This window comes from Equus asinus, chromosome 20 (genome assembly GCF_041296235.1).
Source record: "Equus asinus isolate D_3611 breed Donkey chromosome 20, EquAss-T2T_v2, whole genome shotgun sequence".
In the NCBI taxonomy this organism is placed as follows: Eukaryota; Metazoa; Chordata; class Mammalia; order Perissodactyla; family Equidae; genus Equus; species Equus asinus.
This window is the reverse complement of record NC_091809.1, coordinates 56,926,200-56,939,195: the sequence shown is the minus strand read 5'-3', so window position 1 is coordinate 56,939,195 and position 12,996 is coordinate 56,926,200. Positions and strand designations below refer to the sequence as shown.

The window sequence follows — 12,996 nt, the reverse complement described above, 5'->3', positions numbered from 1 at the left end:
GGAGGAGACAACAGAACTGTGTGGACCTGATCCATCTCCTGGTCCTGAGAGAAAATCTGAGTCCCCGGAAAAAAAAAAAAAAGCACCAGAGAGAGGCTAGAAAGAATCCTCAGAGGTTCCTCTGGGATGGTTCTCCTTCAAGACATCTCCATTCGAGGCACTAATCATATGTTTTGATAAGGAGTATTAACTCTTTTTATATTTTAGAGCCCCAACTTGCCTAGAATGTTCTGATAGTTCCCATGAAAATATAAATATATATATAATATATATATCGCAAAGTATTCGTTTACACTGATAATCTACTATTTCTCCATGCAAACTAGAAACGTAAGAAAATGTGTTCTAATAGCACCAGAGAAAAGAAAAGCAAAGATATTCTATTCCACTAGAAAACTTTTGCTTGCAAATTTTTATTTTTCTCACAAGTATAACACTGTTTCGCAAAATTTTCCACTAAAATGAATAATGAAGTCCTATTTTAGTGTACCTTAAAGACTCATTTCGGAGAAAAATAAGCAAGCAAGCAGGAGCAGAAATGTGCATGCACATAATGGAAAAATCAATGTAACAAAAGTCACTTTAATTTATTTAAATAAAGGATTGGACAACTCAGTTGGATTTTAATCTGTTTACATCCAAACGTTGTTTGGCACATAATGGACGCTAAGTAAATATTTGTTATGCAAAAAGATAAATATGATTCTAACCTTGTAGTTTTCAAAAATCAAACTGCCTGTTCTCATAGGTATATGGTACATTACTTTCACCAAACATCAACTACAAAATGATATTTCAAATTGTTATTTCAAATCTTAACATGTAATTTTCTAAAATGTTATAAAAAATTAACATAAAATGTTCCTCCCAAATGAAATTACATTATGTTCTTTTTTCCCTCAGGAATTTTCCTTTCATACTGAAAAACATTCCAGTAGGTTATATATTGATGTAATATTTATCACCAAGACGATAGGTGGTTACAATCTAAATGCTAATAATGCCCACTCTGAATTTATAATGAAAGGTGATATTATAAATGCCCTGACCTAACTCAGATCAAAGTAAATTCCCAGGAGGCAGCTGTCACTTTTTCATTTTTGTTTTGTACCTTCTTCAGGTGACTGTTTTTCTTTTTCAGCTTACCTCTCCCCTCTCGTTTGGCCTGATCTTCCTCAAAAGAGGCAAAATCAGGAGGAAAGTGCTGAATTGGAGAAGGAAGCTGGCTCTTAAGCCTTTGCTGAGCGTAAAGTGAAAGCGGAAGAGACAATTAAATGCTGCCACTTCATTGTAAAGGGAAAAACGCACACTCAGAGATCTCAGCCCAAGCATACTGAAATCCAGTGTCATCTGATTTTCAAATACAGAATCTTGGTAGGACAAAACTAACTTTCCTAACAGTGATTCACCTAGTGAAGGGGGAAACCATGGAAAGCTGTACCACACACGTGAGTAGGTTCCTACAAGGAGACAGTTGACCCACCTGTCATTCACAGGCCGGTAAGCAGGGAGGATGGCTCCAGCCTTCCATTCGGCTGCAAATTATTAGACTTCTGCTTTAAGAGGGCCGTGTGTCAGTAACTGTGGGGAAAAAGAGAATTACTCACTGTCCTTTCCCTCCAGGAGCTTGGGATTTAATATAACCAACAATTGAACTATTTAAAGTCCCTGTGGCAGCTTCCAGTCACACCCCACAGCTGCAAAATAGTTAGCATCTCCACTCACCTGATAGCCATTCCCAGCTCAGGAAGTTCTGGCCATAGCAATCCTGAGTCAAGAGGTTTCACATTGGAATGTAAAAATTTAACAAAAGAAACAAGGAAAAAGTTCCCGCATCTTAAATGAAATAAAGTGGAAAGGCATGATGTGGGGGTACAAATTTTCTTGTTTGAAAACTTACTCCCTTGATCATGTTAATATTCCTGCAATGTCTTTTTATATGGTCATAAGAAATTCATATTCATTCTTAGGAATAAAGGAACAGAAATTTACTAATTGACAGTGAACTTAATTTTAAAGTATCACTGCAATGTCTAAAACTCATTTTCCCCTTTGATTAATCTGACATGGTTTAGTCTGAGCACAAACAATACACAGAATTTTATGCCAATTTTTAGGTGAGTTGTTTAATCCTGGTTCTAGTTGGAAATTTTGGCAATGTCTGCAATCATCAATGACCCACAGTGCTAGTAATATCTACAAAACTGTTGATTTTTTGTATTTATACTTTATCCTATGTATAAAAAATACACATAGATGTATATTTATATATATCCACATAAATGTGGGTATTCATATAAAAATCATTTTTAATGTGATTACCAAATAATCTGTCCGTAAGGAATTACGTTAGATCCCATAATACTCAGTTTTCAATTTGGCACTTTGAAGAACACAGCCCTTCCCGACTTTAAAATATGTTATAAATGGCCTATTCCCCTTCACCACCGCCATGGAAACCAATGCAGGAATAAAGGGATTTCTATGGAAAATATGCATTCATAAGCAGGAAAAAACATGGTAGACAAAAACCAGTAAGAGAAGCCAACACGTGGAGAAGGAATCTCCCAGTAATAAATCCTTTGCTCAGTGCCTGACACTCCACCAGCTGATCATTAAATTTGGTTAATAATAAATATCTCACATGCAAAATTCCAATCTAACTGTAACTTCTAAAACCAGGCTACTGGAGTGAATAGGAGAAGGGACAAAGGGGCAAGGGGAAAAATCAAAGGGGTAGGGGAAAGTAGTACCTTAAAAAGGGAGAGAGATAAACCAAAGGCAGTCTTCATCTAATCCACAATTTTACCTTCAACTGTCCCTTCTAGAAGAAACTTGAAGGAAACTCTGCTTTCATTTTCCTTCTCTTTTCAGCATGAAGTCTTCCTCCTCACAGCACATCCCATTCAAGAAGTGCACTATAGACTAATATAATGTACTTATATGTGTGTTAAAAAGGCACGATAGCCTGGGGACCTAAAAACCCTTAGTATCAGGAAACACTTGTTCTGGATTCAAAATAATTTAAATGTAGCAACCCTACAGAGCACCTACTCTGAGTCAGACACCCTGGTAAATACTATTTGACAAAGGTGACTGAGACATAGCTTCTGTTCTCAAGGAGTTCACAGTTTACCAACCAACCCACAGGTATGGTTTTCTAACAGTTATTTCATACATGAGGGCAGAGAGTAAAGTCTCGGGTGAGGGGGTATAGATCGTAAAACCTAGATTAACTGACGTTTAACCAAGCACCCCAATTAACCATAATCCTCACCCCAGCCCACTCACAAACTCAGCTTTTAGTAGGAAGTGTTAAATCATGCTCATGTTAGATTTTAGTCCAAAAAACAATATAATATTCTAGGATCACAGCAAATCCATATTTCTTCTTAAATGGAACAATGAACCTTGTAAGATCTCATAACATTGATACAACAATTAAACTGTATTCAGAAACCAGATAAACAAAAAGAAAAACATGTTTTAGAAACTTTTTTCAGAACTCACAGTACAAAAAAATAAATGGATTTAACTGTTTACCAGAAAACTCAATTAACCAGAAACCCCATTTCCTGAGTTTTCTGTTGTCAACATTTTTAATTGCGCAAGCTGTGAAGTCAGACTATTACAAATCCATATTCAGCTGCTTCCTAGCTGTGTGGGTAGATGAGTTAACCTCTCTGTGCGTTGGTTTCCACATTTGTAAAATGCAGGTGATAATAGTAACTAAATAGGTAAAATGCTTTTAACAGTGCCTGGTGAGTAGTAAGTGCTCAGTAAAATGTTAGCTATCATTATCACCATCATTGTTGAAGCATTACCTGGTCATGTAGATAGGTTTATGGAATTAATCCCCTGGTGACCAAATAAATGGATGCTGTGTTTCTCCAAATACACTTAAAATTTCCTAGAAGTGAGGCGTTAGGAGATACAGACAGACAAAATGACTGTGGCAGGCTTAGAAATGTCAAGAGGAATGTGACTAGTCTCCCTCTGAATGTTTGTAAAAGCGAAAAAAAATAAAACCCAACCAATGACAAAAACAATAACAACAGAAGAGCCTGGAAGTTACTGCTTCCCAGCCATCTTCCTAGGCTTTGTTATATACACACTGAGGTTAACATGAGAATGAAAACCAGAAGAATTCTTAGATTCCTTGGAACACTGATGCTCATGATAACTGACCCTTTCCTCCCTGAGACTCCTTAAATAGTATTTACTATTGAAGGACTCAAAAATGGTAGAAAAGAAAAATGGGATTTTATTGTATGGGGTGTTGGTCTATTCCTAAAAGTCTTGATTACTCCTGACCTAACATGTATTTGTTGGTGAGAATTTGTAGAGTATATTATAGTCACCTCACTTTGTACTTAGAGTATTTCAATAAGGTGGAGTCAAGATCAATGAACATTGCTTCTGGTGATATTATTTAGGTTAAACACTGCAATTCAAAAGGAAAAGATCAGCATGGGCTTACTCTTTAATATAATGAGTTACAGACTTCTCTTAAAAGGACTTTCCTCTGCATGAGGTGGCCCTTTGTCAGTAACACCTGAATTGCCATCCTCTTTCCATTAGGTCTTGGATGAGTGTGGTGAAGGAGTCAATTTGACAATGGAGACTGTAGACATACTTTTATAGCATAAAGTAAAATTCCACTAGCTGAATCATGATGCTTGCAAGAAATGAAACTAGTCCTAGCTGGCTTCTAGATAAGTCTGTCTGTCAACCTGCAGCCACTTCCATTAATTTTGAGGGGAAAAAAAGGAGCTTCTGGATTTTGAATGACTCCCACATTTCCATTGGGAAAATTGTCAAACGCTCAAGAAATCCAATCCAAGCCAATAGTTTTGGATTCACAGTAATTGCATATATTTTATTTAAAAATCCTCCCAAGCAGTATGTGCCTGTTACCTAAAGCGATGGAGCAGGCCCCAGTTTTATGTCTGATTCTGAACCTGGGCCTACAGTACAAGACATAGCACCTACTGTGGCCTCTGCTCTGTCACTTTGCCATGCGATTCTAATGTAGTTTTACTTGAATAACATAAAATAACATATATAATGTTATTTATGTTATTTTCCACGTGAAGAACTCCTGTAAACCTTGCCGTTTTGAAACTCAGTGAGGCAGGCGTCTTAGACAAGCTGAAAAACAAATGGTGGTACGATAAAGGTGAATGTGGACCCAAGGACTCTGGAAGCAAGGTCAGTCACTGCTGTAGTTCGGGGCCTCCTCTTGTGTTCACAAAGCAGTAAACGGGAGCAATTGTCAAAAGCATATGGAAACAGTAAAAACTAAGCATTTCTCTAGACATTGCCTAAATTAGAAGCTAATGTCGTAAATTTCAGCCACAGGGATTGTCTTTTCAGGAAATTGCAACCTGCTCCCCAATAGTAAGACTTTAAATAAACTTAAATTAACTGAAAAAATATATAAAATAATAAAATTCCTTATGTTATTCTCAAACTTACGTACCACTAATAAAAGTAGTGTTTTTTGGTTAGGTTTCTGTTTGTTTGTTTTGGCAGCAAAGGCCATGAAATCTATTATTTCAAGAACAGATGCATTTTGAAAACAGGAAATGGGAAATTGATCAGTAGTCATCCAGAAAATGATTTTAAATATTAAATATATGCTTATTCAGAAGTTCAGTCTTTTGTCACCATATTGCCAAGCATCCCACTTTAGTTTGAAGAAGCCCTACTATATTTCTGTGCTGACAGATAAACAGAGTGAGACTTCCAATTCTATTCTGTCAAAATTATTTCAATAAATCAACGTTTATGAATAATATCCTCAAGTTCTAAGATCTTTTATTCATGAATTCTTTTTAGAACAATTCCAGAAACTATAGGCCTGATTCTGTTGAGGACAAGTGAGAATAGGGTGGCAAACAGTTATATTTTTATTCTAAAGAAAGTAATGTAACACTTTATCAGTGAATCTAAATACCTGCACAAATTCATAGAATATAGTATCAATGCCTGGAAGCTGAGGATTCTTGGAATCTTCTTTTATTTTTTTCTGTATCTTCTTCTAGAAAGAAAAAAAACCTATTTGTTATTCTAAGACACTAAAGAAGTGACTGGTTTAAATAGGAGAGCCTCAATTAGTTTAAAAAGGAAACAAAGTAATGTTAATCGATTCCCTTTCAGGGCTTAACCCTAGATTCTAATCAGCTTTTTCTGCCTTTGAACCAGAGTGGAATGAGACAACTTGGCGAAATAATGAAATATTTACCTCAAATCCTTATGTAAAGTTGGAGAAGCATAAATACATAAAAGAGTGATTAAATTTTAAGAATGAAGTTACTCTAAATTTGTGGTCCAATCAGTTAATGTCATGGCTAAGTGAACAGTGTACACAGTACATTTTTTGAATTAAAAACTCTCCTAATAAAACTATTTCAGTGTCTGAATCATATTTTGCACAAAACCTATTCCGAGAAGGTGATAGGAACAGGGCATCCTTCAGGTAGTCTACTTTTTTGAAAAGTGTTATATAATATGCATATTTACAATTTCTGATAAAATTCTGAATTCTTGTTACAATTTTAGTATCTTCCAATCATATGCTTGACTATTTCTGAATTTCTTATGAGATAGTGTGTATACTAAAGCTCTGGAGAATAATATATCTAAAATATTAGCTGATTAAACACTTTTAAATGGGAATGGAATCGTATTTTTAAATCAGTAAAAATAGTTATAAATTTATCCATGCATAAATAATTTATTTCTCATTTGGCCATGGTCATTTGTATGCCCAAGCACATGATTTGCCTATATTTGGTAAAGTAATGATGAACAAAACGTGAAACTGCTAGCTCAAAGACCCTCACTTAGTGCTTTAAATGTGAAGTTAGATCTATTCAAGATAAACCTCAAACATTAAAAGTACATTTTAACGGAAAGAAAGCCAAAAGAGGCCCCCTTACCATGTAACTGGGTTTTAAACATGTCATTTTCAAACTTAACAATAATAAGCCCACTTCTGCCACCCTATGTAAACACATAAATGCTTATATATGGCTAAGTATAGTGGTTTTTACTGCCTACTTAATAATGATAAAATGTTAAAGATTTTATCGAATGTAATTACACACAATTTATTGGTAATCATCATAATTTCACTTCTTCTGACAGTTATAAGCTTTATGTTTAAATGCATACACCTACATCGGTGATTTATACATGTAAATAATTCCAGGTTAAATTAAGTGTTTCCTTTAATGAGCTGTTTGGATTTCATGTGTTCTTTTTTACCTTCTGCATGTGACATTTCCGCAATTAACTCAAGTGTCTTTATCTCCCCAGGACAAGACGAGTGCCTTGAGCCTGAGCAACGTAGCAGGCGTCTTCTACATTCTGGTTGGCGGCTTGGGCTTGGCAATGCTGGTGGCTTTGATAGAGTTCTGTTACAAGTCCAGGGCAGAAGCGAAGAGAATGAAGGTGGCAAAGAGTGCACAGACTTTTAACCCAACTTCCTCGCAGAATACCCAGAATTTAGCAACCTATAGAGAAGGTTACAACGTATATGGAACCGAAAGTATTAAAATTTAGGGGTAGGACTTAGGGCCTACTACAGTGAGTGGGGGATGCATCCTGTGAACGTACTGTTGTGACCTGTCTGTCCAGTGGTGGTATTGCTTGCTTCTAATTAGAGCTTTCTATTTTTGAAAACTTCAGTGCAAAGTGGTTTGGTTTTCTTTGGCTGCAGACGTACTGTTTGAAACTTTATGTTGCCAATAGATATCTGCATTGAAAGGGTCAGAAAGACAAAAGATAACCTCCAGAATTGCTCTGCAAAATGATTTAAACAGTATATTCTACCCAAAATTTGGGAGAAATTGGAAATTAGATCTGGGTTTCCTTGCACACAGACCAGGCTAGTCTTCTCTGGAACAATCCAAGTTTAGGATAACAAAATAAGCATAAAACCTGTTTCAAATAATCAAAGCCTATTTTTGATATCATATTGTTTTCTGAGAAACAATGTATGCAAAAGCTCCAAACATCTAGTAAGTGCTCAAGAAATTTCAGCTCCTATTCTAATTTGTTTTACGCATGCCATTATACTTTATTTTTAAAGAATGAAACCCCACTGCTTATTCATCTGACCATAGTCTTTGAGCCTATCTTTAGGCAGGAGTGATGGTTAGAATATTGACTATAATTCCCATTTATTAGATGAAATTCAACTTTCATGTTCACAGTATCACTAAGACGAATACACATTTTAGGCAATACAACAGTTTCTCCATCAAAAATGTCAGCAATATATGTGTTCTGTAGGAGGGACACAGTAGAAGATAAAAATTGCAGTGAGTTATTATGGACTTTTTTTCATTTCAATCAGCCCCACTTACTCACATCCTCTCGTTGTGTCACAATAAAAATTGTAAGCATTCAGTGAAATATAGGAGCTGGAGATCATTTTTTAAGACTCTAAATGTCCACTACTTTTTTTCCTCTAATGATAGAAAGTGGTTTTAATATAAGATCTGAAAGCATTTCTTATTGTTCTTCCTAAAATCAAGTCTCTAAAACCCATTTTCTAAAATCATATATAATAGCCAATTGAACAGGCTGCTCATTCTGATTACAATGATAAATGAGACTTTGAACCCACGAGAGACATTCGGTGCTTGATGTCCCTAGTGTCAAAAACCCAATATAATTTTCCTAAGAATAAGATGCACGTCTGAGGCTATGTCAAGTGAAATGTGCTTGATTCTGATATTTATTGATCTGAAAGCTATTGAAGTACTTGTTAGTGTCTTAAAACAAAGAACAAAAGCCATTCCTTTTTTACCAAGATCTAATTGCTTTTATCCATCACCTAGAAATCAGTGACTGAGTATAACTGCACAGAAGTAGGCCCAAAGTGTTTCTTTCCCAATTTTGTGGAAAAGAATTAAGAACAACTCTTAATTCTCTCAGATCAGAATGTTCTCAGCATGTCTTCTAATAGCAAAACAACAAACTAGGATGGTGTCAGGTTCTCTTGGCCATTCTAGGAACGCTTTCACCTTAATATTTACAGAATTGAGGAAAGAGTTTCTCAAACTGAGAAAAACAATACCTGACCAGTTTTCAGAGTCAATTATTTGGAGTTCATTCTGAGATGAATTCTGTAAGATATCTAAAAAGGTTTTTTACCGGTTCATTAAAAACGACTTTTCTTCGGCACAGCAAAAGCATTCTAACAATTAGCAAGGTCCAACGGCAAGGAAGCAAAGAAAAGAATATTAGAAAACTCTGGAAAGAAATACTCATGGATGCTAGTTCATTACAAAGTTCTGGGAAATTGCAAAAAAGCAATATAAATAAAAGAGATATAAATTCCCAGGTTATGTATTTACATGTAATAATATTATTGGAGTCAGAAGCTGTCATTGCAGTTCATCACATGAATTGCCTTTAGAGCTGGGGTTGAAGTTTTAAGACAATAAATGTTAAATAAAAATAAAGCAGTCATATCCATATGACTTTTTAAAAATCTTACTGGCATTCAGGGTAAGTGAAATGATCTGCACTGGAGAGAAGACTTGAAAGTAGGCAGTTTTTATTGCACTCTCATACTAAGCAAGTTTTTCCTTCAAAAATTCTATTGGTCGTAAGTATGAAAGTGATTGATAATTTAAATAATATTGTCCCAGGATCTCAAAAATAAAAGGTGAAGCCTTTAACTTATGGTAGAATAGCTACTTTAAAATTGATGGCGGGGCTGGCCGGCCCTGTGGCCAAGTGGTTAAGTTCATGCACTCTGCTTTGGCGGCCCAGAGTTTCGCCTGTTCGGATCCTGGTCATACACATGGCACTGCTCATCAAGCCACTCTGAGGTGGCATCCCACATGGTACAACCATAAGGACCTACAACTAGATATACAACTGTATACGGGGGGCCTTTGGGGAGAAGAAGATGGGAAAAAAAGAAAATTGGCAACAGATGTTAGCTCAGATGTCAATCTTTAAAAACAAACAAACAAACAAACAAATAAATAAATAAAATTGATCGCCCCTTAAGGAAACACATACAATTAAGGTCATAGACATTAGTCAAAGAATCCAACCAAACCCAGACCACCTGTAAATTTATAAGAAAGTTTTCCAGTTTGAGCAGCCTCAATAGGTTCACAGCAAGATGAATAGAAACGACATTTTATGGAAGAAGCAGGAGATATAAGTAAAGGAAATAAGAATGCTGAGAACTAGGAATGCTAAGATTTAACGAGAAAATAAGGAGCTGTCATAGATTTATTAACTAATACATTCGGTTGCATTAATCTAAAGAGAAGGAGAGATTACTTGAAAGCATGTGGAATCATTCCATCTTTAGATGTTTTCCTTTCCTCTCAAAAGCAATCAAGAAAAGAAAGGAAACGAAAACAGATTTTACAGCAAAAGCCTTCTGAAAAAATGACTTCAAAAAAATCACAATACATTTATTAATTGTATTTTCATATTTCCTCTTCAAAAAAATTAAGACAAAATAAATCTACTAGATTTTTTTAAATAATTATCTATTTTACTTAATATCAAATGTTGAAAGGGAATCTGAAGAAACAAATCCAGACTTTGGTCTGGGTTTGTTTTAGTTTAGTGTTAAGGAGAGTTTCTCTAGAGATTGTAGCCTGACTTCTGATTTTGAAGATAAGTATTAATATTTGAGATGGTTCACAAAAGCAGAACTATGATAATGACCTGGTTATTATCATAGATATGTCATTAACTAGCAATTTGACTTCAACTTTCTGAAGTTATCAGGGTACCTGATCTCCAAACCTTTTCCTTATAACAGTTTTTAATCCAATTACTAATTTCATTCAAAGGTTTAAGTTTCAGGGCAGAATAAATACAAGGATGGAATTTCCTAAAGAATTAGGTAAACTTAAATTCACAACAGGGAATTAAGATACATTATGAGTTATGAGAAAGTTATAATCTAAGCCATAACAAATTTAGGGAATATATCATTTACCTTATTTTCCTGTAGAGTTAACATTAAAATTCAGCTCTAGAAAGAATTTAAAGGCAATAAAGGAAAGTAATTAGATTTACATACTAACACTGCCTGTTTCTTCTCTGTGTAATATTATTATCTGCTACCTAATAAGACAGAGAATAAGAATTTAATGAGGATTTCAGAGACTTGACCCCATAACCTCAATCTGGAAAGTTCCCCAGTGATGACCATTCACGAAGTATTGAAATATGTCCCCTTTCAGTGCACTCCCTTTAAGGACTTAAAGCTTCGTAAAATATGAGCCTTAGCTTCCATGGTAGGCAAAGAATGAACTTTATGTCACTAACTGTGCTATTCTGGGTCATGTCTATGACTGGTGTGAATGAATGAACGTGTCTGTGGATAGATCTGTGTTCTGAAAACAGGAAGATCTGTCATGAATAGTACATACATGTATAGTTTGTTTAGAAAATTCATCTAACAGAAAATTGTTTAGATTTTAAGAGTATGATACTTGCACCGTAAAAAGGTTTTCTAACAAGACAAAAAGATTCAAACGAAGAATGTTGTCAAAGCTAAAGGAGCTTTTAAGCTGAACTAGAAGTACCAGGGTGTAGCAAGTTAAAACATGTGTCCTGCCCAGATTTGCCAAACAAAACCTAGTTTTATGATTTTAAACAGGTAGGACCACAAACTTGAGACCGATTCATCTTCAGCATAGCTGAGCTTTCCTTTCTCCTGATAAGCAGTTTTCATATGACCAAAAGAATATGGAAAAAATGCAGATGTCTAATTATTGATATTTTGGTGTTTGTTGTGTCATATTTTGTTGAAGAAACAGAAATATTGTAACATTCCACATTCTTTCTGTTTCCTTTCCATGCAACCCAGCTGACCTTTTCTGAAGCCATAAGAAACAAAGCCAGATTATCCATCACTGGGAGTGTGGGTGAGAATGGCCGCGTCTTGACGCCTGACTGCCCAAAGGCTGTACACACTGGAACTGCAATTAGACAAAGTTCAGGATTGGCTGTCATTGCATCGGACCTACCATAAAAACCAAAAAAATAATTGAGTGCCTTAATTAAACTGTGTTGGTGACTGATGGAAACGCAGCCCTGAGGGACACGCCAAGTGCGGGTCGTCGCTAAACCAATCCTTTGGCTGACAGCGGGAAGTACGTCCTAATGCGCCAGACATCAGCAGCAGCAACGTGTGCATGAGCTCAGCTCGGAAACCCAAACTCAGAGTTTATATCAGGAAAACTCACCATTTAGGTTCTTTCGGGGAGTGGGTGGGGGGAGCTGGGATGGGTGTATTAACAGCAACAAATTTCACTCGAGTGGACTTGAAAACTAATCAGACTTGCCAGTTAGCACATTCAATTGTGAAGTTCTTGCTCAGAAAGGCCTTGGTCTTCACCGAAAGGGATAAAATAGTTATAGAAGTCAATGAACATGCTAACCTGTGTCTCCAGAACACCCATTTATTCAACGGAAGACTATCCAGCGGAGAAAACAAATCACTAAACTGTGATAAGAAAATAATAAACAAACATGTAAATCCTGTGAAAAAATTTAAAGGAAGTATTTACACTTACTTTGGAGAAAACAAATACTGAAACATGCTTGCTTTTTAACTGACGTAAATTCAGTAGAGGACAACACAATTCTTTTTTCTAACCATCTTAGGGAACAATACATTGCAATAATTGATATAAATGCCATCACTGTAATAAACTTTAGAGACTTTTTTTTATAAAAGTTGTTGGTCATCTTCTTGTTTGCTATAACCTTCACTCTGTCACATGAGTCGGTGTCCACAGATTGCATTTGTCTCACTACCAGGAACAAAAACAAAATGACGACAACGTTAACGTGAAATCATCAGTCTGCAATGTAGAGTCAAAAGAGACTACGGGTCACTCATGTTATCGATATTATTTATAATCTTGTTCTGTGTACAAAATTGTGGTTTTTGTACCCACCAAAAAGAATAAAACAACAGACATTCTTACAATA

The 12,996-nt window shown here is 35.6% G+C and overlaps 1 protein-coding gene across 5 annotated transcripts in view; it reads left to right on the top strand.

Moving 5' to 3' along the window:
- GRIA4 (glutamate ionotropic receptor AMPA type subunit 4) overlaps positions 1-12,996 on the top strand; it is a 364,116-nt gene extending 351,120 nt beyond the window's left edge. For 2 of the 5 annotated variants that reach the window (XM_014851333.3, XM_070490365.1), the window contains 2 exons: positions 7,324-7,458; positions 11,867-12,996. In XM_014851333.3, coding sequence (XP_014706819.1) covers positions 7,324-7,458; positions 11,867-12,031 — 300 coding nt within the window. In that variant the 3' untranslated portion in view covers positions 12,032-12,996. Of the gene's footprint in view, positions 1-5,096; positions 5,212-7,323; positions 7,572-11,866 lie in introns of all 5 variants that reach the window. The other 3 variants (XM_014851330.3, XM_014851334.3, XM_014851335.3) reach the window with 3 other exon arrangements.